The sequence below is a fragment of the Quercus lobata genome, chromosome 3, assembly GCF_001633185.2.
Source record: "Quercus lobata isolate SW786 chromosome 3, ValleyOak3.0 Primary Assembly, whole genome shotgun sequence".
Taxonomy (NCBI): Eukaryota; Viridiplantae; Streptophyta; class Magnoliopsida; order Fagales; family Fagaceae; genus Quercus; species Quercus lobata.
In genome coordinates, this window is record NC_044906.1 from 25,391,102 (window position 1) to 25,417,906 (window position 26,805).

At 33.2% G+C, this 26,805-nt stretch overlaps 2 protein-coding genes and 1 long non-coding RNA gene across 5 annotated transcripts; 2 read left to right on the forward strand and 1 right to left on the reverse strand.

The window, feature by feature from the left end:
* LOC115978771 lies at positions 1–2,929 on the reverse strand. The gene is made up of 3 exons (XR_004088863.1): positions 2,506–2,929; positions 2,342–2,413; positions 1–124 (listed from the first exon to the last, which is right to left on the reverse strand). It is a non-coding gene; the product is annotated as an uncharacterized LOC115978771 (long non-coding RNA).
* A 13,041-nt stretch (positions 2,930–15,970) lies between these two features.
* Positions 15,971–20,659, forward strand: LOC115982586 (replication protein A 70 kDa DNA-binding subunit B-like). Of its 3 annotated transcripts, none has more exons than XM_031105223.1 (12): positions 15,971–16,599; positions 17,034–17,089; positions 17,727–17,896; positions 18,162–18,435; positions 18,555–18,651; positions 18,740–18,864; positions 18,959–19,110; positions 19,279–19,346; positions 19,432–19,552; positions 19,677–19,865; positions 19,954–20,045; positions 20,305–20,659. In XM_031105223.1, the coding sequence occupies exons 1-12, from the start codon at positions 16,121–16,123 to the stop codon at positions 20,393–20,395; spliced, it is 1,914 nt and encodes a 637-aa protein (XP_030961083.1). In that variant the 5' UTR covers positions 15,971–16,120; the 3' UTR covers positions 20,396–20,659. The 3 variants fall into 3 exon arrangements, with proteins under 3 accessions (XP_030961083.1, XP_030961081.1, XP_030961082.1); XM_031105221.1 differs by having other exon boundaries at positions 15,972–16,599; positions 19,189–19,346; XM_031105222.1 differs by having other exon boundaries at positions 15,973–16,599; positions 17,745–17,896; positions 19,189–19,346.
* Positions 20,660–24,140: 3,481 nt separating this feature from the next.
* LOC115980633 lies at positions 24,141–25,577 on the forward strand. Its single transcript, XM_031102862.1, has 3 exons — positions 24,141–24,868; positions 24,941–25,133; positions 25,197–25,577. Exons 1-3 carry the CDS (start codon positions 24,141–24,143, stop codon positions 25,575–25,577), a joined length of 1,302 nt encoding a protein of 433 aa, XP_030958722.1.
* The last annotated feature ends 1,228 nt before the right edge of the window (positions 25,578–26,805 follow it).

A 26,805-nucleotide genomic window follows, 5' to 3' on the forward strand; every position in this document is an offset into this window, starting at 1 on the left:
AGATGTTCACAAAGTAATTACAACCATTTATATACAAATGATGTCTTAGCTTCCAAACTTTATAGAAAATTATTTGAGTTCAAGTAGCCTCACAAAAGCTATCTTTTTGCCACCAATCCCATATCTGCACAAGTATAAAGGAAAATACATCAATAACAAACTAAATTGCAAACCTATATCCCTAATAAGATGTACGGCAACAAAAAATATTATAATTAGTAAGACAATGCAGAAAAAGTCCACAAAATACCCAATAACAAACTAGACAAAATAATCATAGTGCAGCATCATATGAAGCCAAACTATCAAAGAAAGAAGACTCACAACATTCTCATCAAATAAAAACCAAACCCCCATTACAAATCATGGAGAAATCATAAAGAATGCAAAAAAATCTCAATTTAAAACAAAACAAATAGAGTGAAATCCAGCCACCATCATAAACACAAACCCAACCACCACAACGAATAAAAAATCTAGCCAACACTATTTAAAAAAAAAAAAAAAAAAAAAAAAAAAAAAAAAACTAGCCACCACCATTAAACAAAAACCACAGCCACCACCATTAACACAAAACATAGCCACCACCATTAACAAAAAAACCCAGCCATCACAATAAACAAAAAACTCAGCCACCACCATAAACAAAAAACCCACCACCACTATTAAACAAAAAAACATAGCCACCACCATTAACACAAAAACCCAACCACTACCATAAATAAAAAAACCCAACCACCACCATTAAACAAAAAACACAGCCACCACCATTAACACAAACCGAGCCACTACCATAAGCAAAAATCTCACCACCGCCATTAAACAAAAAACATAGCCACCAACACAAAAACTCAGCCACTGTTATAAACCAAAAACCCAATTATCACAATAAACAAAAAGCATAGTCACCACCATTAATTAACACAAAAACCTAGCCACTATCATAAACAAAAAACCCACCACCACCATTAAACAAAAAACACAGTCACCACCATTAACATGAAAACTCAACCACTGTCATAAACAAAAAACCCAACCATCGCAATAAACAAAAAAACCCACCACTAACATTAAACAAAAAACTCAGCCACCACTATAAACAAAAAACCCACCACCACCATTAAACAAAAAACACAATCACTGCCATTAACACAAAAACACAATCACTGCCAAACAAAAAACTCATCCATCACAATAAACAAATAACCCACCACCAACATTAAACAAAAAACCCAAACACCACCATAAACACAAAAACCCAACCACATAATAAACAAAAAATCCAACCACCATTATTAACACAATCCACCACCACCATTAAACAAAAAATCCAACCACCACCACAAACAAAAAACCCACCACCACCATTAAACAATATAGCAACATATACCATATACAAGCCTCAATAATAATGCTGGAAAAGTATTTATGTCTTTAAACCGTTGTGACAAGCTTAATTATCATCTTAATTGTAAAAGAAAAAAAAAAGATTAAATCCACTTTTGCCTTTGAAATTGTTGTTGTTGCATGATACATGTCTTGTTCTGAGAGTTGATTAATTTACTTTTGTATCTTTCAGGGAATAGTTAGTGAAGAGAAAGTGGACTCCTTTAATATTCCATTGTATTACATGTCTCCCCAGGAACTAGAAGTTGCTGTGGATTGAAATGGGTATTTTAGTATAGAGAGAATGGAGGACTTACCTCCCATTCAAGAAATAATTACTAGTACCATTCCTAAAAGCCAAATAGTTGCATCTCACATGTTTATTATGTCATGTTTTGCCAAATTTGAAAATATTGACTAAATTTTTTTGAAAGATCTATTCCAGATTAGCAAACGAAGTAAGCACCAAAAACACACTTAAAGAGTTGACTAGAACTGAAATTGTTAAACAAAGTGCACCACTTTGACTAAATATTGCTTAGTTTGAAAATGATATTAACAAGTAAACCAATGTTACTGACAAGTAAAGTAAGCACACAAAAACATAGAAACTCATAAAACAAGCATTTTGGGTACACAGAAGTCAGCCTCAAAAAAACCAAAAAAAAAAAAAAAAAAATTCTTTAATGTCCTAGAAAAACCCAAATTCAGTACCAAACAAAAACTAACAAAACCCACAAAAATTAAACTTAAAAATCTAACATATCAAGTCACAAAATTGCATTTATTTAATAGACACATTTATGCACACGCATGAAAGGGAAAAAAAAACTATAAAAGCAATGTCTAGAATCCATAATGATATACATAAATTTGCTGCTAAGTTTAAATATTATAAAATCAATAGGGATTGTTGTTCCATATCTCAAAAAATCAATATGGAAAGACTCATTACCTTCTCCAATCCCAAAAGCTATGTCCTAAAATCAACACCCTCTCTAATCCCAAAATCAATATCCTGCTAATCCTGGAAGAAGAAAAAATAATCCACAAAGTCACCAAGTTTAACATGAGAGAGAGAGATAGAGAGAAGAGTGATGTGAGAGAGAGAGAGCTTACCAGTATTTTTGGGAGAGGTTGAGAGGCGTGGGTCTGTGTATGGGAGGAGAAAGAGGGAGTAATAGTGTTTTTTTTACACCAATAAAATAAAATAAAATAAGTAAGGCTTACCTACAATACTTAGATGCTGTTTCTTAGATGCTATTTTTTAGATCACTCTCTTAAGATTTTATCACGTGGCTTTTTTATCATGATAGAAGTGTATTTTTAAAATTAAGTAGCCACATGAAAAAATCTTAAGAGAGGAACTTAAGTAACCGCATCTAAAATACTGTATATAAATTTTACCCAATAAAAAATAATGAAAGAAAAAGAAACCTTAAAAATTTAGAACCCGCCTGGAAATTGGTCACCGCGCGAAAAGAAATAAAAAAAAATTCACTACGTGCTGTGCACTACTCAAAACAAAAAACTGAACCTCTACTTTTAGTTTACAAACTTTGTGCTGCTTTGCTAGTCTGCTAATTCTATTTGTATACACAACCATTCAATGAGAGCCACACCTTTATTTTTTAGTTTTTAATATAGAATGAATGTGAGCCACATAACTTTGATATTCTTTCAGGCCTTGAGATTTTGTTTTACTTGCAACACTGTACATTACACTACTTTCTTCTTTTTCTTTTTTGTTGAGTGTACATTGTACTACGTACTACATCTCAAAAAAATTATTATATATATATATATATATATATTACAACTACTACTTGATAATTATGATTTAGCTTTGATATTCACATAATTTAGGCTTTTTTTTCTTCTTATGATAATTATGATTAGGAAAAAAAACAGTAGTTTTGATTAATTAAGTGAATAAATTTAAAAAGTACTTAATTTTTCTCTAACATTAATTCATTAATATATATATATATATATATATATATACACAAATAAACAAATAATAAACATTTTATTTTTAAGATTACAATTCAATATATGTGATGGTCCATTTTGAAAAAAAATAATTAAATCTAAATGAAAGTATCACTAAAATATGTGGTAGTCCGTTTTTAAATTTTGCTATTTTTATTTTCTAAATATAAGATATGAAAACCCTCAAAAATCTTTTACAAATTTTTACCAACATATTATTAGTAATAAAATTATTATATTTTTCCTTTTATAATTATAAAATAAATATTTATGACGTCACCGGTCGGACCCAAAAACTAGTAACTAGTTACTTTTTTAGCTCCTTGTTCGTATCAGTTTTTAAAACTAGACTAGACTTGCCAATTCAACCAGGAACCAATCAATGATCTGGTTTGATTATAACTAAAAACCGAAAAATAGTAAAAAACCAAGATTAACTACGAATCGGTTGATCAACCGTGAAAACTGAAAACCAGGACAGCTCAATCGGTTTTTGAATGTTTCTATTAAGATGCCAAAATGATACCGAAATAATAGTTGTTATAGCAATAAAAATTCATATCAAATTAAGAAATATAGGGCTGGGTTCAAGTTACACCTAATGTAACTCTAAAAAATATTACACCACCCAATAACTTATTATTGAATGCATATTTTGAAAATCTAACCGTTAGATTACATGATCTATCTATTCTTAACATACATGCCAATTTTCATGCCAATTGGATGTAGTTTACCATTTGATCTTTAAACTCATCTTTTATGCGTTATTTTAAACTACAAAAACTTGAATTTAGACAATTGATTGATGACATGCCTATTAATCTTTGATCACCTTGAAATTTTGTAAGCATGAAAAATATATAAAGATAATGTAATCTAATGGTAGATTTGTCAAAATCCACATCGAATTAAGAAATATAGGGTTTGGTTCAAGTTACACCTGATGTAACTCTAAAAAATGTTACACCATCCAATAACTTATTATTCAATTCATATCTTCGAAATCTAACCATTGGATTACATTTTCTATATGTTCTTAACATGCATGCCAATTTTCATGTCAATCGGATGTAGTTTACCATTTGATCTTTAAACTCATCTTTTATGCATTATTTTAGACTACAAAAACTTGAATTTAAATCAATTGATTGATAACATAATTATTAATCTTTGATCACCTTAAAATTTTGTAAGCATAAAAAATATATGAAGATAATGTAATCTAACGATAGATTTATCAAAATTCACATCGAATTAAGAAATATAGAGCTGGGTTTAAGTTACACCTGATGTAACTCTAAAAAATATTACACTACCCAATAACTTATTATTCAATTCATATTTTGAAAATCTAGCCGTTGGATTACATTTTATATATGTTCTTAACATGCATGCCAATTTTCATGCCAATCGGATGTAGTTTACAATTTGATCTTTAAACTCTATTTTTATGCATTATTTTAAACTACAAAAACTTAAATTTAGACAATTGATTGATGACATGCCTATTAATCTTTGATCACCTTGAAATTTTGTAAGCATGAAAAATATATATAAAGATAATGTAATCTAACGGTAGATTTGTCAAAATCCACATCGAATTAAGAAATATAAGACTTGGTTCAAGTTACACCTGATGTAACTCTAAAAAGTGTTACACCATCCAATAACTTATTATTCAATTCATATCTTCAAAATCTAACCATTGGATTACATTTTCTATATGTTCTTAACATGCATGCCAATTTTCATGTCAATCGAATGTAGTTTACCCTTTGATCTTTAAACTCATCTTTTATGCATTATTTTGGACTACAAAAACTTGAATTTAAATCAATTGATTGATAACATAACTATTAATCTTTGATCACCTTGAAATTTTGTAAGCATAAAAAATATATGAAAATAATGTAATCTAACGATAGATTTATCAAAATTCACATCGAATTAATAAATATAGAGCTTGGTTCAAGTTACACCTGATGTAACTCTAAAAAATGTTACACTATCTAGTAACTTATTATTCAATTCATATTTTGAAAATCTAACCGTTGGATTACATTTTCTATATGTTCTTAACATGCATGCCAATTTTCCTGCCAATCGAATGTAGTTTACCATTTAATCTTTAAACTCATCTTGTATGCGTTATTTTAAACTACCAAAACTTAAATTTAGACAATTGATTGATGACATACCTATTAATCTTTGATCACCTTGAAATTTTGTAAGCATGAAAAATATATAAAGATAATGTAATCTAATGGTAAATTTGTCGAAATTTACATCGAATTAAGAAATATAGGGCTGGGTTTAAGTTACACCTGATGTAACACTAAAAAATATTACACCACCCAATAACTTATTATTGAATTCATATTTTGAAAATCTAGCCATTGGATTACATTTTCTATATGTTCTTAACATGCATGCCAATCGGATGTAGTTTACAATTTGATCTTTAAACTCTATTTTTATGCATTATTTTAAACTACAAAAACTTGAATTTAAACAATTGACTGATGACATGACTATTAATCTTCGATCATCTTGAAATTTTGTAAGCATGAAAAATATATGAAGATAATGTAATCTAACGACAGATTTGTCAAAATTCACATCGAACTAAGAAATATAGGACTGGGTTTAAGTTACACATGATATAACTCTAAAAAATGTTATACCACCCAATAACTTATTATTGAATTCATATTTTGAAAATCTGACCGTTGGATTACATTTTCTATATGTTCTTAACATGCATGCCAATTTTCATGCCAATCGGATGTAGTTTACAACTTTATCTTTAAACTCTATTTTTATGCATTATTTTAAACTACAAAAACTTGAATTTAAGCAATTGATTGATGACATGACTATTAATCTTCGATCACTTTGAAATTTTGTAAGCATGAAAATTATATGAAGATAATGTAATCTAACGGCAGATTTGTCAAAATTCACATCAAACTAAGAAATATAGGACTGGGTTTAAGTTACACCTGATGTAACACTAAAAAATGTTACACTGTCTAGTAACTTATTATTCAATTCATATTTTGAAAATCTAACCGTTGGATTACATTTTCTATATGTTCTTAACATGCATGCCAATTTTCCTGCCAATCGAATGTAGTTTACCATTTAATCTTTAAACTCATCTTGTATGCGTTATTTTAAACTACCAAAACTTAAATTTAGACAATTGATTGATGACATACCTATTAATCTTTGATCACCTTAAAATTTTGTAAGCATGAAAAATATATAAAGATAATGTAATCTAATGGTAAATTTGTCAAAATTTACATCGAATTAAGAAATATAGGGCTGGGTTTAAGTTACACCTGATATAACACTTAAAAATATTACACCACCCAATAACTTATTATTGAATTCATATTTTGAAAATCTAGCCGTTGATTACATTTTCTATATGTTCATAACATGCATGCCAATTTTCATGCCAATCGGATGTAGTTTACAACTTGATCTTTAAACTCTATTTTTATGCATTATTTTAAACTACAAAAACTTGAATTTAAACAATTGATTGATGACATGACTATTAATCTTCGATCACCTTGAAATTTTGTAAGCATGAAAATTATATGAAGATAATGTAATCTAACGGCAGATTTGTCAAAATTCACATCAAACTAAGAAATATAGGGCTGAGTTTAAGTTACACCTGATATAACTCTAAAAAATGTTATACCACCCAATAACTTATTATTGAATTCATATTTTGAAAATCTGACCATTGGATTATATTTTCTATATGTTCTTAACATGCATGCTAATTTTCATGCCAATCGGATGTAGTTTACCATTTGATCTTTAAATTCATCTTTTATGCATTATTTTAAACTACAAAAACTTGAATTTAGACAATTGATTGATAACATGCCTATTAATCTTTGATCACCTTGAAATTTTGTAATCATGAAAAATTTATGAAGATAATGTAATCTAACAATAGATTTGTCAAAACTCACATCGAATTAATAAATATAGGACTAGGTACAAGTTACATCTGATGTAACTCTAAAAAATGTTACACTACCCAATAACTTATTATTGGATTCATATTTTGAAAATCTAATCGTTGGATTATATTTTCTATATGTTCTTAATATGCATGCCAATTTTCATGCCAATCGGATGTAGTTTACCATTTAATCTTTAAACTCATCTTTTATACGTTATTTTAAACTGAAAAAACTTGAATTTAGACAATTGATTGATGACATACCTATTAATCTTTGATCACCTTGAAATTTTGTAAGCATGAAAAATATATGAAGATAATGTAATCTAACGGTAGATTTGTCAAAATTCACATCAAATTAAGAAATATAGGGCTGGGTTTAAGTTACACCTGCTGTAACTCTAAAAAATGTTACACCACCCAATAACTTATTATTCAATTCATATTTTGAAAATATAACTGCTGCTATATGTTCTTAACATGGATGCCAATTTTCATGCCAATCGGATGTAGTTTACCATTTGATCTTTAAACTCATCTTTTATGCGTTATTTTAGACTACAAAAACTTGAATTTAAACAATTGATTGTTGACATAACTATTAATCTTTGATCGCCTTGAAATTTTGTACACATAAAAAATATATAAAGATAATGTAATCTAACGGTAGATTTGTCAAAATTCACATTGAATTAAGAAATATAGGGCTTAGTTCAAGTTACACCTGACGTAACTCTAAAAAATGTTACACCATCCAATAACTTATTATGCAATTCATATCTTGAAAATCTAACCATTGGATTACATTTTCTATATGTTCTTAACATGCATGTCAATTTTCATGCCAATCGGATGTAGTTTACCATTTGATCTTTAAACTCATCTTTTATACATTATTTTAGACTACAAAAACTTGAATTTAAATAAATTGTTCGATACCATAACTATTAATCTTTGATCACCTTGAAATTTTGTAAGCATAAAAAATATGTGAAGATAATGTAATCTAACGGTAGATTTGTTAAAATTCACATCGAATTAATAAATATAGGGCTTGATTCAAGTTACACCTGAAGTAACTCTAAAAAATGATACACTATCCAGTAACTTATTATTCAATTCATATTTTGAAAATCTATCCGTTGGATTACATTTTCTATACGTTCTTAACATGCATGCCAATTTTCCTGCAAATCGGATGTAGTTTACCATTTGATCTTTAAACTCATCTTGTATGCGTTATTTTAAACTACCAAAACTTGAATTTAAACAATTGATTGATAACATGATTATTAATCTTCGATCACTTTGAAATTTTGCAAACATGAAAAATATATAAAGATAATGTAATCTACGGTAGATTTGTCAAAATTCACATCGAATTAAAAAGCATAGGACTTGGTTCAAGTTACACCTAATATAATTCTAAAAAATGTTACATTATCCAATAAATTATTATTGAATTCGTATTTTGAAAATCCAACCATTGGATTACATGTTTAATATGTTTTTAACATGCATGTCAATTTTCATACCAATCCAATGTAATTTGCCCATTATTATCCATTTAACTAATTAAATCTTATCCAAACCTAACTCAACCAAATTATTATGATTAAACCCCAACCAACCCAATTACCCAATAATCAAAATTACCAAATTGCCACTAAAACTTGCAAATAACCAAAGTACTCCTAAAATCCTCTAAAATTGCCGAAATGCACCCTAAACCTAAAAAATGACAGAAATATCTCTAAAATCATAAAATTACCAAAATACCCCTTAAACTTAAAATATTACCAAAATATCCCCGGAAACTATAAAAATACCAAAATACCCCATAAACCTAGAAAATAACCGAAATACCCCCGAAACCATTAAAATGACTGAAATACCCCTTGAAACTTAAAAATGACAAAAAATACGTCCTAAACCTAAGAAATGACTGAAATACTCCCCAAAACCTAAAAAGTACCAAAATGCCCATGAAACCTAACAATGACCAAAATACCCTCGAAATATTAACATTAACAAAATACCCCCCCTAAACATAAAAAATAACTGAAAATACCCTCAAAACCTTAAAAAATGACCAAAATACCCCTTAAACCTAAAAAAATTACCAAAATAGCCTGAAATTATGAAAATGAGTATTTTGGTCATTTAGGGGTATTTTGATCATTTTTAGGTTTAAGGGTATTTCGATCATTTTTAGGTTTAAGGGTATTTCGATCATCTTTTAGGTTTAAGTTATATTTTTATCACCATATAGGTTTTAGGGCCATTTTTGTCATTTTATAAGTTTCAGGGGTATTTTAGTCATTTTTTAGGGTTTGGGGGGGTATTTTGGTCATTTTTTTAGGATTAGGGGTATTTTGGTAATTTTCAAGCATCAAGGCTATTTCGGTCAGTTTTTTTTTTTGGAGGTATTTTGGTATTTTTTTTTTTTTTGTTTCGAGGGTATTTTGACCAAATTTTAGGTTTTAGGGGTATTTTGGTCATTTTTTAAGTTTCGTGTGTACTTTGGTCATTTTTTAAGATTTGGGGGTTTTGGTCATTTATTAGGTTTAGGGGATATTTTGGTAATTTTAAGCGGTTTTTGAGCATATTTGGTAATTTTAGGGGTATTTTGGTCATTTTTGAGGTTATTTCATGGGTATTTTGCTCATTTTAGAGATTTTAGGATATTTTGGTCAATTTAGTGGTTTTTTTTTAGCATAATTGGTGATTTTAGAGATTGTAGGAGTATTTTGGTCATTTTAAAGGTTTCATGAGTATTTTTCTTATTTTAGAGATTTTGAAGATATATTGGTCATTTTAGTGGTTTTTGAAAATATTTGGTGATTTTATAAAAATTGGCTTTGGGTAGAGTATGGATATCTATGGATAAACAGACCGGGTAACAATTGGGTATGAATACTAATTGGGTAAGGTAATCAGATATCCATGGATAAATTAATTGGGTCGGGTATATATGGGTATACCTTGCCCATGACCATCCTTAATAGGTGATGAACACTTATTTCTTCACCAAAAACACCTCCGTCTTAATATTGGATGATAAATTTGGAATTTTGTCACCCTCCAGTTAGTCTTTGGTTAAACAATAGGTGACCAAAATTTAATTCATCACCAAACACACCTACATCCTAATATTAGGTGACGAATTTAGAATTTCGTCACCTTTGGTAAGTCTTTGGTGACATGAATATTTCGTCACCCTATGTTTGCCTTTTTTTCATAACCTATAGTGACGAAATAAATATTTCATCACCAATCTGTGCATCTTTGGTGATGAAATATTGATTTCGTCACCAATTGGTACATCTTTGGTGACAAAATATTGATTTCGTCACCAATTTTAAAATTTTTAAAATATTTGGTGACGAATTCTTCTTTTCCTCACTAAATGTTATCATTTGGTGACGAAATTGTTTATCCTCACTAGATTTCGTCACCATAGCCCACTTTTGTTGTAGTGATCAGCAGCAGGTTGAAATTTTTTTGCATCAAATGGGAGGATAGGAGGTTGTCTCTCGAGTAGCAAACACACAAATATGAAAGCTTGATTGCTAGTGTTTTTGTTTTGGTTTGGTTTTATTTATTTTTCCTGGTTTTGGATGGATTGATGTATAGATACAAACTTGGATTTTTATGATGTAGTTAGTCGCAAATCCGCCCATTGCGTGTGATAATTTTTTTTTTTTTAATGGTGATCTTATTAAATTTATTTTTTTGCAATTTGGACTAATTTAATAAAGATTAGTGTATTTCATAATCATATTTTCATTTATTTTGGAACAATAAAAAATGTAATATATATATATATATATATCTATCATATATCATACATATAATTTATGTCATACTAAAATGAAAAACAATACAATTTTGAGTAGGAATTCAAAAGACAAGTTAGTGAAAATATTCATTTGTAATAAAATTTAGTTCTTTCTAAAAAAAAATTTATTTTATATTTTTTTTATCTTTAAAATGTACTATATAAAATTTGGAAATTATTCTTTTAGTTTTAAACGAACTTTCTTAAACCCTATTTTTTCTACCCTTTAATCCAAAACACTAGAAAACGTATCTAAAAAATTAATAAAACTTAACAATGATTAACTAGACCAATTAGGAAAATAATTTGTTGTTGATAATCTATCGAGGTTATTATCTTAGCAGAAATTACAAATTTGTCCACCAACAAAGATTATCAAATAAACAATTATCAGCAAAATCTTAGAATTAAGTTTCTATATATGCATCATTGTAAAAAAAACCAATGGGATAAAGAAAAAGAACTTTTGATCAAGAATTAGAATACCAAAATACCTACATATACATAAAAGTCTATACAAATTTACCAAAAAGAGAAACAAATGTCATGTGGCAATTAAATCAACAATAACAAAAAGAACCATTAGCGGAAAAAATAAGTGGTTGAAATAATAAAAAATCTACCGAAAGAGAAACAAAATTGGAGAGAGAGAGAGAGAGAGAGAGAGAGAGAGAGTATTGACCTCTTTTGTTGTGGACAACTTGGAAGGAATAGAGGAGGGTGGAAATGAAATAATAAGAAATTTATCTGAAAATTAAAATGGAAGAGGAATGGTGGAGTAGATGAAATGTTGAACAAAGTGAAAACATTGTAGAATTTAAGAAGATATAAATGAGAAAATTTAAAAATCTATAGAGGGAATCAAATGAAAAAAAAAAAAAAAATCAATGACCAGAGTAGATGAAAGCTTGAATTAAGAAGATAATAGTTGAAGAAGATGAAAAGTTGAACAAAGTAAAAATTGCAAAAAACAAAAAATAATAAAGGATACTAAAGATGCGGTGCAAAAAGAGTTTTGTAAACATTCTTTACATGCCTCAAAAAAAATAAAAAATAAAAAGGCTACTTGTTATATTAGAGCATTCTCATCAACAATTGTAAAAATTTTAGCATTTACAATCTCAAAATACTACTTTTACAATTTTAACACCTCATTTTACAATATACCAAACATCAAACATTCTATTTTTTTTTACAACTTCATTTAAATACTCTTTCTTTAATATTTTTATTCATTTTTTAAAATTATTTCTCACTCTCCCTCTGTCTCTCTCTCCCACTGTTTCTCCATCTTTCTCAACCCACGGCACAACCCACACCCAAGGCTAGCCACTGCCAGCCACCATCGCAGCCCAGCCTCACCCCAATACCAACAGCCACAAATATTAATTTTTATTCTCATCCTCATCTCTTTCACAACCAACAAACTCACTGCCACTGCCAACACCCACTACCACCACCGGCCACAGTCGCAGACACCACCACCAATAACAACCTCAACCCTCAACCACCAAAATCAAAACAAAAAAAAAGTTCATCCCTTCTTCAACTTTGTAGTAGGCACCCACACACACGAATACAAACTATCAGATTATAACTCCTTGGTCCTCCCATGGAAGACCCAATTTGATGGCACAATCAACTGCCGATCTGGACCCGATCTGACGGACACGGACACCACTTTCTCCCCGTTGTCATCTTCTTCCATGGCATGGCTTGACGTCCTCCTTCGCATTGTAAATCAAATCAAGACCCAACCACACCCAAGACCCGGCACTGTAAATCTTCTTCCACGCCGACATTAAGGTCTGCCTCAAGAACGTCAACTCAACCCGGCCACACCCAAAACCCATGAACTCGAGATGCAAAGAGAAAAGCAAACGGGGAGGCGGAGAGAGTGAAAGAGAGATGGGACGAAGAGCATGAGAGAGAGAGGGTGAAAAGGAAAGAAAAAAAAAAGAAAAGAAAAAGCGGGCCCCACTTGAATAAAAAATTAATATAAATTTTACCATTGGTAAACAGTGCGGTCTCAAATTTGTGATTGCACTGTTCATCAATGTCAAATATTATAGCATTTAAAACACTTGATAAAGAGGGTTTTTTAGAGTTTGGTGTGTCAAATGCCAAATATATTTGGCATTTGACACACTTGATGGGAATGTTCTTAGGAGTTGAAAAATGGGAACGTATCTTTAAGAATACAATAGATCATATTTAATTTCACTCACCAAATAGAAATATAACCAATTTTGCAATAGAGTAAATCTTAAAATTCTCTCATCTTTGCAATAGTACCACTAAAACATCAACAAAAAACCAAATACAAAATTATCTCTTCCACACGACAATATTTTTTATATTCATATATATTATTCAAACAACATGCTAATTAAGAAAAATGAAACAACAAACAAAACTGTAGGGGTAAGGGCCCAAGATCATATATTGGGCTTTGGGCTTCATCCGGGACATTGACAAGTCCGAGGAGGGACAAATAGTTGTTGAGGGATTCCCAGTTAAAGTCTCATAAGCAGGGAATGAATGGAAAATGATCCGAGGAGAAATACCTCCTTGGATACGATGAATGTAACTCAAGTGTGTACTCTAGCAATTAGAGTGACCCTCCAAAAGGCTTTAGCGATAGGAATGTGCCTCATGAACATACGAGAAAGAAGGAAATTCAAAATATCTAAGGAAAAGCTGCTACCACCGCATTAAATGCATTGCAGTTACTTTTCTAGTCGCATTTATGTGGAGAAGACCTCTGAACAGTGCTGCTTTGGCTACCACAACTTACAGAAGGCTGAAAGGGGTGATGGGACGGGTACTCAAGTAGAGACTCAGATGATCAACAAGTGTAGGATCAAGATGACCCAAAAGGAGCTATATAATGTGAGAGACCCTCCATGAGAAGGGGATCGAAAATAGAGAGAAAAAATAGTATAGCAATCTAAATCATTCTGATATCCAAGAGTGATCATTATATACAGATTTAACCTCCTCGGACTGAAAGTTTATTGATATCAGCATCCTTTATTTGTGTTTGATCGTCATGCAATTCAATATTAGTCGTTACCCAACTCATTAGGACCTAGTTCTTTGACCCATTCTCTACAAATTCATTGTATTGGGTTCATTGGACCAAGACTCCATACATTTTGGACTTGGGCCCCAAATTGTGACCCTACAAAAACAAATTAGAGATAGAATTACAATTTACAATGGCCAACTATATTGATAAAACTAAATTAAAATATAATATATATATATATATATATATATATATATAAAATTAGACATTTTCTCTACGTTCCATTGTAAGCTGTGAAAAATAGGAGAATAGATGGATTAAAAAAAGTAGAAGGAGTTTCTCAAAAAAAAAAAAAAAGTAGAAGGAAGCAAAAGAAATATTATGGAAACTACCAAAAATAAAAATACACCATCACCACATTCACAATAATACGGAGGAAAATAAAAATAAATTAATTTAAACCATGAAATTATATTTGATTAAACAAAAGATACCTATAACATGCATTAACATGCATGAAGGTACGGTGGATGGTTCACCCTAAATAATGTGAAAATTTTGCACATTATTGCCCAATTCTTTTAATAATACCTACCCAAAAAAAAAAAAAAAAAAATCCAAGCTTAATCCTGTTATATATGTCGCAATTCTTATAATACGTGATGATTGAAGGCAAATGAATTTGAAGGAATGACTCAATCCATGAGAACATAATACCATTTGATTGGCGAGAACCCTCAAGTGTTTTGTAACGAATTGATAACAGAAGACTTTTCAATGATGGCCTAGAAGCTGTCAATTACGAGTCAAACATGACTGAGGACAAGTGCACCACTGTGTTTGGTTTAGAGAATGAAAAATTTGGAACTCATCTGTAAGTTCATTATTTGATCATTCCTCTGGTCTAATTTCCAAAATTGCATCCTCTTCCACACTGCTCCCATTATTCAAACGATGCATTAACAAAAATTTTTTAAGCTCTTTGTTGATAACCAACAAAATAATACGTTAAGTCTTTTTATTTCTCAAGTGGCATATGATTTTTTAAATTGACAAAGATCAATATATAAGGGGTCATACTTGTAGGTTGTGTAGCTTAGGATTATTGGATGATTCGAGCCTAACTTGTATCATGGTTTTCATTATCTCTTTCCTTTTATCTTACCCCCATGCATATTGTTTGAGTTGTCATTTTACTTCTTGGCAAAATATGTATATCAATTTATTAGCAGTTAATACCAGTTTCGAAAATTCATCACATGCTAAGGTCCAGAGTCCAGAACATCGTTTCACTTGTCCCAACCTCTCTTGGCGTTGCTCCTCTTGAAGTTACTCAAATTTAAAGTAAAAAAAAGAAGTATATTCATCATGATCCAAACCCAAATGGGCCCATGGGCCATTTTCGCATGGCATGGCCAGCCAATATTCCACCATTACAAAATCTCAGAAACCACGTCATCGATTCGCACTAATCCCTCAAAATAAAGCAACTGCCGTCGATGACACAGCAAATCAACGGCCACGATCCTTCTCTTCCGCGCCTTTGCCACGTACACTTCTCGTCAGAAATAAAAATCAAAACCCCAGTAACGAATCACAGCCATCCATAGCCCTTACGAAATCAACGTCCACGATCGTCCTCCTCTCGCTCCCAAAATTTCAATTTCAATCCCAAAATTTCAAAACTTCCGCTCCCTCCAAATGCAATTGCAAATTCAAAGAAAGAAGAGTGGGGCTGTAAAAAGCACAGAAGAAAAGACTAAAGAAGACGGAGAGAGAAAAAGAAAAAGTTGTATCAGAAGATACTCCCATTCCTATTTCCACTTTCCTTTGTCTGATTTCTATCACATATTTCTTTCTCTCTTCTCTTATCACTATGGCTTCTCTGAGAACCTCTTCTTTCTCTTTCACCCAACACTGTAAATATGATGTGTTCTTGAGTTTCAGAGGAGAAGATACTCGCAGTGTTTTTATTAGCAATTTGAATGGATTTTTGTGTGATAAAGGAATTAACACTTTTATGGATGAAAAGCTTCCAATAGGAGAAGAAATTCCTGCAGAACTTCTAGAAGCCATTGAAAGTTCAAGAGTTTCTATAGTTGTATTTTCCAAAAACTACGCATCTTCTACGTGGTGTTTGGATGAGCTTGTCAAAATCCTTAAGTGTAAGAAGAAGGGTCAATTTGTGCTACCAATTTTTTATGAGATAAATCCATCAGTAGTGCGTAGGCAAAAGAGAAAGTTTGGTAAAGCATTGGTAAAGCATGAACAAGAATTCGACATGAACAAGGTGCAAATATGGAGGGTAGCTCTAGAAAAAGCTGGCAAGTTACGCGGTAGGCATTACAAAAAAGGGTATGTATTTAATGACTACTTTGTTATCTCCGATTAATTTTACAGTTAAGCAACAACTCCTAAGAGCTTTATTGTTTTTTTTTATTTATGAAATTATCAAACTTTTGTACTTCGATAATATCTGTTATGAGGGAGCTAATTAGGCTATAAGGGGTCAACATTAGAAAGAGAAGAATATATGATCAATAATCTAATCAATTACTTAGAAGTTCCTCTCACATAATCTTTATAAAATTGATTTCCTAGTTGGACAGAAAAAAAAAAAAAAAACAGGGCTTCAAAGTAATAGTTCTTAGGTCTATGACTATGAGTTACATACCATTTACTTTTATTAACAATACATATCAGTCATAGTACACAAGCTAAACAATCTGAATTTAGTTCATGTTCATATTTTATTTTCTAACATGTTTTTAATGATTTGTAATTGGCAGCTATCCTCAATATCAATTTATCCAAGAAATTTTTGAAGACATATCTCCATTTGTTGGTAAGACAACAATCGCCAAAACTAATTTTGACTTAAATACATATTGTTTTGAATGAAATAGTTTTCTAGTAGACGTTAGAGAAAAATCAAGAACAAATTGAAAAAAATGCTACCTAACACGCTAGGTATATATTTAGATCCCACATACCCAATTTTATGGCTTATTCACTGATAGCCTAAACTAACAATTAATGTCCAATATAAGTAATTAGCCAATTTCACATTGCATGCATATTCAAGTAGCATCTAAAACAAGTAAAGCAATATGAAAAACGGAATAAAGAGAAGCAAACCACATGAAAACACCAAATGTGTGAAGTGAAAAACCCAGAGTCTTATGGTAAAAACCTCTCCATGACACCACTGTTGGACCTCCACTAGTGAATAGTTGCAGTACAAGTTTGCATTAGACCTTTCAAGCCTAAGCAGCTAAGCTACCATAATACTCAAGCCCTTCAAGCTCCAACTCATTGCATTAGCAAATGATACTTGCCCTATATATTAAGCACTTACACATTGGGTTTCATTTGCATCAAACACAATTAATTGTTTATGTCTCTTAATCAGTATTAGTATCAAACTCCCTTCCCTTTTCAATCTATTTTTCTATTTACTTTGACATATTTTATTAAATCAGCCTATACCTTCAATATAGGTAAGATGAAAGATGATTATAGCTTACTTCATGAGCTCAATGGTAACAAAAAGAATTGGAAGATTAAGGCTCGAGTCACACGACTATGGGATGTCTACAATTTCAAGAACGAAGATTTTATGAGCTTGGATATGGTCTTGCTAGATGAACAGGTCAGATGAACATACAACCATACATCAACTCTAAACTAGACAACTTTTTGTTTTTCTACAATCTCAAGAACAACGATTTTCTGAGCCTGGATATGGTCTTGCTCAATGAACAGGTCAAATGCTCATACAACCATACATCAACTATAAACTAGACAAATTTAAAAATAAAAAAAAAAAAATAAAAAAAAATTATGTTAATGATATTGCTTTTTTTTTTTTTTTAAATAATAATAATGATTGATTGTTTAATTCATGATTGTATAAGGGCAATCACATACATGCAAGGATCAAGGATGCATTTGTTCATCAATTCAAGGAATCATTACAAGCAGGCAACATCTATTACATAAAGAATTTTGGTGTTATTCCTTACCAGAATGATTACAAAATAGTCACCAACGAACATATGATCAACTTCTGTGCAACAACAATAGTTAAACGAGCAGGATCAGATGATCTTTCAATCCCAGAATATAAATTTGAATTTGTTCCATTTGAACATTTGAGTGGTCGGTGTGACAAAAATGTCCACTTAACAGGTATTGCTGCTTATGAATTTTGTTATATTCACTCTATATTCATATAATTGAAAGGTTTGATTAAAGGAAAAACATCAAGTTGTATGTCCTTGATATATTTGATCATGTAAATTATGTAGATGTTATTGGAAGAGTGTCAACCATTTTCCCTGTGTATGAGAAGGACAAAAATGGAAAGCCATTGAAGAGAAGGATCGTTGAGATTGAAGACAAAAGGTTTGTTCGACTCAAATGATTTTTTAATGCTAATAATAGGAAATTTATCAAATAATGAAAAAAGGCTTAAAATAACCAAAAAATGCAGGAAACGTAAAATTCAGATTACATTGTGGGGAGACCTTGCAGAAAGTATCACAGAAGATGTATGCATGGAAAGATCAAAATCAACTATTTTGATAATTACTTCAACAACTGTGAAATCATTCATAAGTAAGAATATATATGTCATAATTTAGTTCGTTATGCTATTTGTATGGTTCAGTTAAATGCTATGCTGACTATAACTTTTCTTGTTTGCAATAAGACCGACTTTCATTGTCCTCCACCTCTGCAACAAAGGTTTACATCGACTTGGATAATCAGAAGAATTACATCCACTGGGATTTTGACGAAGTGGTAAAAAACAAGAGGACAATACACGAAATTATAAAATTTCTTGAGCAATCAAAATCCCAGGTAAGTTAAAAATCTAAATAAGTATTTGATTAATGACAAAGTTACATGTATTATATACTAATAAAAAAATTACTGTAGAAAGCGATTTTCTATTGTATGGCTGTTGTGAAAAAAGTAAATGCTGCAAATGGATGGCATTATATTTCATGCACTGATTGTCCTAAAAAGGCTAAAACAATTAGATCTACATTTTGGTGTGAAAGTTGCAAGAATGAATTTTCTTCTCCAACAATAAGGTTAGTTCTAGTTTATGAAAAGATTAAAATATATTACATATAAAATATATATTGTAGAAACTTACACATTTGCCAAAAACTTCAGGTACAGATTAGAATTACATGTCAAGGATGAAAGTGGCAGCACAATATTTGTGGTATTTGACAAGGAAGCAGAGAAAATTGTTCGTATTCCTGCTACACAAGTCTATACTACAGAAATAAAGGTATAATATTTATAGCTTTGTAACACTTCTTGAAGTTATGAACTTATCATGATTTTTCAGATTTCCCTATATCTTTCAAATATTTGGTATTACAAATGAATCTTTTGTGTGTGTATATATATAGGATGAGGATGATGATGAGGAGGATGTTGTTCCAAAGCCAATAAAGAATTTACTTGGAAAAACATACATGTTCCAGATAAAAATCAATCCAAAACAACTTATAAAAAAAAAAAAAATCAATCCAAAACAAAATTTCACAGCCATTCACGTGTTTGAAGATCATGCGTATAAGCAGTTGCATCATGAACAGGTATACTATGTCAATAACAACTATTAATTATTGGATTTGTTCACTAGGTTATCCATGTAAATTATCATAACTACATATATTCATGTAGAAGGAGAAAAATCAGATTCTTCCCCTGAAACGAGGCATTGATGTGGATGTTGAAATTGAAAGAGAAGTTCCTAAAGCTAAAAGAAATGGAAAGTAAGTATAATTGAAAATTTTTTGAACACATTTTTTGAAAAAAAAAAAAAAAAAAAACCTAATATGATGCGAATTTGAATTTACCTGACCATTCATATCTTTTAGAGCTATGGTGGTAGTTGATATTGTGGGAGCAGCTTTCCATACTAATAAGAAATGGACGTTCATGATAGCATAATATCCTCATGTAACTCTACGATCATCTTAACCTGAAAGTGTTAGTTACATATGAAATCTAATGTTGTATATTACAATGCAGGTTGACTGAGTCTGAGGCAAGTGCTAATGAAGAAGAGGATGTTGATGACAAAAACGAAGAAAAAGAAAAATGTAGAGAAAGAAGAATCTAATTTGGATGAAAGAAACGTTAGATTTTTTTTTTTTTTGGGAACCCGAAACGATAGAAACTTTTATTTGAACTAAACCAAGTATACAAAGTAAGGCTAGACCAAATCAACTAGCACTGGGGGGGACATCAGCGAAACATGCTGTGATGTCCCAAATGAAAACCGATATACATACTATCATGCAAGTGAGTCCCAACTCCCACACTAGTTACCAGACCCAGCTATAGCCGTTGCGCAGCGTTTAAGCCTTGATATTCCTCAAGCAATCCTGTTGCACTTTCAAAAATCACCTTCGGATGAAGCTGGACCGAGCGACCTGTAGAAAAGTTCCTTGATCCTCATACCCCATATGCTTTCTTCTACAAGATTCCAATTCTGTAGGGCTGAGCAGAGAGACCAGTTATTTTTTATTTTCCTCGGTGGAATTACATCATACATGAACGCTTTTCAACCTTAGTAGCAACTAGCAATAAGCAAGGCAGAAAACTCTTTAATCATTTCTTCTTCATTTGTTTTTCAACATGCAAGAAATATGTTTTTACCATTTCTTTGTTTTTTTAATGAACAGTTCTTTTACTTTTATAATTTCTTTTGAATAAATAGTTGAGCAATGCAAATGGCTCATATTTCACCCTCCTCCAATATATATATATCAAGCCTCATCAAAGAGAGCTAGGCTTCCACCCAGAAGACACAGAGGTTGAACGAAGGATGGTGCTAACATCTATGTTTACAAAAAAACTAGATATAATTAAAACATATTTAAGTTTAAGGATATTTTTGTATAAATTCATATGATTGTATATAAATGATTCAAAGATTGTATCTGATGCCCTCATGGGTTTATCCATTTCAAACATCTTAGAAGGGGTGGGGTAGAAACTTTGAACCTTTCAGTAAGGCAGAGTCTCTCATGTGTAACAACAAGAAAATAGACTAGCACATATCTTAGTAAAATATGCCAAAAAATAGAAAATTCTGATAGTTTTGTAACTTGGATTCACCGCTGATTGAGTTGATTTATTATTCATCATGTACTAAATTTATCCTCTTCTAAATAAAGTTATAATCTTCTCTTTAAAAAAAAAAAAAAAAAGAGCAAAAATTAATGAAAGAAATAGCCATTTGATTTTCTACAAAATTCAATTTCTTTCAGGTGTAAATTTTTTTTTAAAGTTGTTTTAGAAAAAAAAATTTTTTAAGTTGTTTTAGAAAAACATGTTAAGGTATAAATGTGAATGTACAAGTAAAATATAATAAATATACAAAGAAATTAGTCATTTGATTTGCTGCTAAATTCAATTTATTTTAATTGTAAAAAATTAAAAAAAAAATTGTTTTAACAAATAAAAGTGTGAAGTTTTAAAGGTTAGTGGACTAGTATGTGCAGCTGATAAACTAAACAATTTGATTCGAGATGAGAGTAGCCATGTGGTTACTCTAGGCCGAGCTTGACTGCATTTGCTTCATTGCAATTTTATTTTTTGATAAGTAATGAAATTTATTATTAAGAATATTTGATTCTCTCAAGACTGTACCATAAGAAGCACGTAAAGTAAACACTAATTTTGTGATTGGAGCAGGCCACCTGATCTTTGGGTAAACCTTAATTCTGCCTTAGTGGAAATATGTTGTGCACTAAAGAGTCCAAACCAGTCAAAATGGGCCCCAAAAGAGCCTCACAAAAATAGGCTCTGTTATCTTCTTTCTTTACCCCCCAACAAAAAAGGAGAAAACAAATACAATTGGTGAACTAATACTATCCCAGGCCCAGTCCTTGTATTTTACGGAAGATCCAGTTAAGCGTTATATACCTTTGTGAGGTGCGGCAGAAAGGATGGAAAGGCTGATGCAACCACGCACTCTCTCTAGGGAGGAAGAGGCTGAGTTGGCCAGAAGCAACAAGAAAGTGAAGGACTATCACCATGCCGGGTTCAATGAAGGCTCTAGAGAGAGCTCTCCACCCCCAGGACAACAAAACTTTGGCTCCTTTGACAGAGCCTCCTTCAAGGAAAAGCTTGTGGGCGAAATGCCAGGGGCTTATGTAAAAGTCTTATGGAGGAGGATGATTTTTCTGATGGTGAGGGTAGCGAGGCAACTGGTCAGATTCCAGAAGGTTGGGTTACTGTCAAGCTTACGAAGGAAACCAGATGGCGCATTAGTGGCCCCCTGTCGAAAGCTATAATAGTGAAACTGATTGGAAGAACAAATAGCCTCATCTACATGCGAACCAAACTAAGCCAAATGTGGAGACCATCGAGTAGGATGGATTGTGTGGATCTTGGGTATGGTTTTTTTCTAGTAAGATTCTTTGCTAAGGAGGATCTGGATAATGTTTTAAGAAGAGGGCCATGGTTTATAGGAGACCAATTTTTATCTATTAGGCCGTGGCAACCCTTCTTTAAACCTTCAACGGCGAATGTCTCACTCATTGCGGTATGGATCAGACTGTGTGAGCTCCCTTTTGAGCTTTATGAAGCAGAGGTTTTAAAACAGATTGGAGAGTCCATTGGTAAGGTGCTGAGAATTGATTCTCACACAGCCATGGAGGCCCGTGGAAAATATGCTAGATTATGCATACAGATTGATATCAACAAACCTCCAGTGAACACCATCCTTATTGGACGATTTGAACAGGCTGTGACCTATGAGGGCATCCAAAGTCTTTGCTTCTCCTGTGGGAGACTTGGACACAAGGTGGAGGCGTGTCCTTACACCATTTGCAAGGGCAAGGAAAAGATGGGTTTGGAGGAAGCTGCGGTTGCGCCGGATAGCCGTGATGGTACATCACGTGAGTCGCATGTTGGCCATTCCATAATGGCAAATAAGGACAGTACGGAGATGAGAGAGGAATCGCAACCGGATGGGCAGTATGGGCCGTGGATGGTGGTGAGTAGAAGGACGAATAGGCGTAAAGGGACAAAAGCAAATTTCAGTACGGAAGGTACTGGAAATTCTGGCCGGAATAGTGCTACTCAACTTCCTCCAGGAAATCCAGGTTGGAGGGGCACCTCGCCTAATAGTACTGCTCAAACCCAGAACAGGTCTCACACAATCTCCATGCATGGCGCTGGGGACCACACCAGAAGGGCAGAGTTGGTTTGGACTCCTAAAAGAAACGGCTTGGACCATGAAGGTAGTTTTAAATTAGGCCCATTGGGTAACGGGCTGGTGTCTAAGGGGAACGGTTATGTTGATACAGGTTTTGGGCCTCTTGCAAGGCAGAAAACGCAAGCCCAAGCCCACAGAAATTATCCCCACTCTGTTAAAGGCAAAAAAGCTATCGCTAGGAGAATAGATTCATCACCACGCACTACCAGCGACGAAACCCATACGAGAAAAATCCCTCCTGCAAAACCCGACTTCCGGCCTTCCTTCCATGACTCCTCTCATAACCATGAAACTCTTCCTGCTTTTGATTCCACCTTTAAGTTCACGACTGCGCCTACTGGTGAGTTGGAGCACCAAAGTGGCTGGAGTGAAACCCCAGGCGATCAACAAGCTACTGCTGTGCTTCCCGGAGCTGTTGGAAATGGTGAGGTCAGCACTGTTCAGTTCGGAGCTATTGAAATTGGTCAGCTCATGAGTGTGGATATTGGCATGGTGAATATTGGAGAGCAAGCTAGTCCGCGGTACAGAGATGGATCAATGTACGAGGACTTAGGTTTGGATGGTATGGAATCGGAGGAAGGGAATGGAGTCCCGCCTTCTGTTTGATCTGTTTTCTCCAGTCTTGTTTTGTTTTACCATGAATATTTTAATTTGGAACAGTAGAGGAGCCTTAAAACCTTCTTTTCAGACTGATATTCATGAGTTAGCTCGTAGACATAATCCTGCTATTCTTGTTGTGATGGAGACTAAGTTGGGTGGTAGCAAAGCCAAGGAAGTCTCAGATAGATTGCCATTTGATGGAGCCATTCTTACAGAGACGATTGGTTTCACCGGTGGATTGTGGTTGCTGTGGAACGAGGACCAAGTGGAGATTCAGGAGCTTGCAAAAACAGAGCAGGAAATCCACATAGAAGTAAAGGTACGTGCCTCAAACCTCTCTTGGATTTTCTCTGCCATTTATGCTAGTCCCAGAAGTGAGAAGGGATGTATTCTTTGGAACAATTTATCTAAGGTAGCAGATTTGCATAATAAGCCATGGATTATGGCGGGGGATTTTAATAAGCCTCTTGTTCAAGAGGATCAATTTGGTGGCAGGGGGGTTAGTGTTAATCGGTCTTTGGCCTTCAAAGATTGCTTAGATTTTTGCAACATGGTGGATATGGGATTTTCTGGTCCAAGGTATACCTGGACTAATAAACAGGACATTAACAATCTCATTTTGGAGAGGATTGACAGATTTTTCATGAACCCGGATTGGTGTGTTCTCTATCCGGAAGTGAAAGTTTCCCATCTTCCCCGTTTTCACTCTGACCATTGCCCGGTTCTAATGGAGACTTGTCCTGGTAGAGCGGTTCGGCTTAACAGGCAATTCAGATTTCATGAGTTCTAGCTATCTGATTTATCATTTCCCAACATAGTGTCTCATGCTTGGAGTAGAGATAGGAATTTCGCTGAGTCTATTGAGGTTTTCGCTAAGGAAGCTACTATTTGGAACAGGGACCATTTTGGGAATATCCACCAGAAAAAGAGAAGAATCTTGGCTAGAATCTATGGTGCTCAAAAAGCTTTGTCCATTAGCCCTAGTTCATCCCTCATTAGTCTTGAAAGCCATTTACAGAAAGATTTGGAGGTTGTTCTTGATCAGGAGAGGGACCTTTAGTTGCTGAAGTCTAGAATTAACTGGTTGGTTCAGAGAGACCGTAATACATCCTTTTATCATGTTTCTGCCCTAGCTAGAAGGAAAAGGAACCATATTTCCTCAATTAAAGATGAGAGGGGTTTGTGGTTAACTGAGGAGAGAGAAGTCATGGATCATTTTCGAAGTGGTTTTGTATCCCTGTACACTACTTCTATTGAGGTGGTCTCTCAGGCTACAAGTCATGATGGCTCTTGGCAAGTGCTGCTGCCCGAGCAAGCCAAGGAGGCTATTGGTGCCTTGGTCACCCCGGAGGAAATTAAAGATGCTTTATGGTCCATGAAACCTTTTAAGGCTCCAGGGCCGGATGGTCTTCATGCTGGTTTTTCTCCAACGCTTTTGGCTTGTTGTTGGGGATTTTGTCAAGGAGGAAGTTAGGAGAGTTTTCTTGGAAAGGAAGGTTCCTGACTACCTTAATAGAACCCACATTGTGCTTATCCCTAAAATCCAAGGCCCAGAAACCATTGGAAATTATAGACCAATTAGTCTGTGTAATACTACCTACAAGATCATATCCAAGATTATTGTTGCTCGGATTAGGCTGTTCTTGGATCAGCTTGTCTCGCCTTATCAAACAGCTTTTGTGTCGGGAAGAAAAGGTGCAAATAATGTTATCATTGTTCAAGAACTTATTCACATTATCGGTAGAATCAAAGGCCCCGGCTATTAAGATTGATCTGGAAAAAGCTTATGACAAAATTGAATGGAGTTTCATTAGGGAAATGCTGATTAAATTTAACTTCCCTGCCAACATTATTGAACTTATTATGAGCTGCGTCTCATCGGTGTTGACATCTCTTCTGTTTAATGGTGGCTGCCTTGACTCTTTCTGTCCTTCTCGAGGTATTAGACAAGGGGACCCCCTGTCTCCCTACCTTTTTATCCTATGCATGGAGTTTTTGGGTCATCTAATTCAAGAGAAGTGCGACACCAAGCTTTGGTCTCCAGTGAAAGCTTCTAGAAGTGGGCCTTCCTTCTCGCATTTATTTTTTGCAGATGACTTGGTTCTTTTTGCAAGTGCAGACCCGGAAAATTGTCACATCATTAAGAATGTGCTTCAGGAGTTTTGCTTAAGGTCCGGGCAAAGTGTGAGCGAAGCTAAGTCTCGTGTTTTCTTCTCCCCTAACGTGGAGCCGGATCAAAGAGATATACTCTCTGGTATTCTCGGGTTTAATTCAACTCCCAATCTTGGTAAGTACCTGGGATTTCCTTTGAAGCATGCAGGAGACCGCAAGCATGATTTTGATTTTGTTTTTGATAGAGTCAAGAAAAAATTGGCTGGCTGGAAAGCCAATTTACTCTCTATGGCTGGTCGGGTGATTCTCATCCATGCCTCCTCTTCGACCATCCCGAACTATGTGATGCAGTACACTCCTCTTCCAAGCAAAATTCTCGAGGGTATTGACAGGGTCAATAGGAATTTTCTCTGGGGTTCGACGGATCATACAAAGAAGATGCACTGGGTTAATTGGGCAGAAGTGATAAAACCGAAGGAATCTGGTGGTTTGGGGTTACAATCTGCTAAGGGTAGGAATACGGCTCTCCTAGCCACGCTTAATTGGAGGTTTCACACAGAGAAAAATGCCCCTTGGGCTAAGGTACTCAA

Coding starts and splice junctions, on each gene's coding strand:
- LOC115982586 (XM_031105221.1), top strand. CDS start 16,121: ATGGCTTCTCTGAGAACCTCTTCTTTCTCTTTCACCCAACACTGTAAA. Junction 17,090..17,726: donor AGACATATCTCCATTTGTTG/GTAAGACAACAA, acceptor TTATTAAATCAG/CCTATACCTTCAATATAGGT. Junction 20,046..20,304: donor AAAGCTAAAAGAAATGGAAA/GTAAGTATAATT, acceptor ATTACAATGCAG/GTTGACTGAGTCTGAGGCAA.
- LOC115980633 (XM_031102862.1), top strand. CDS start 24,141: ATGAATATTTTAATTTGGAACAGTAGAGGAGCCTTAAAACCTTCTTTT. Junction 24,869..24,940: donor AGAGCGGTTCGGCTTAACAG/GCAATTCAGATT, acceptor TGCTTGGAGTAG/AGATAGGAATTTCGCTGAGT. Junction 25,134..25,196: donor ATTTACAGAAAGATTTGGAG/GTTGTTCTTGAT, acceptor TGGTTGGTTCAG/AGAGACCGTAATACATCCTT.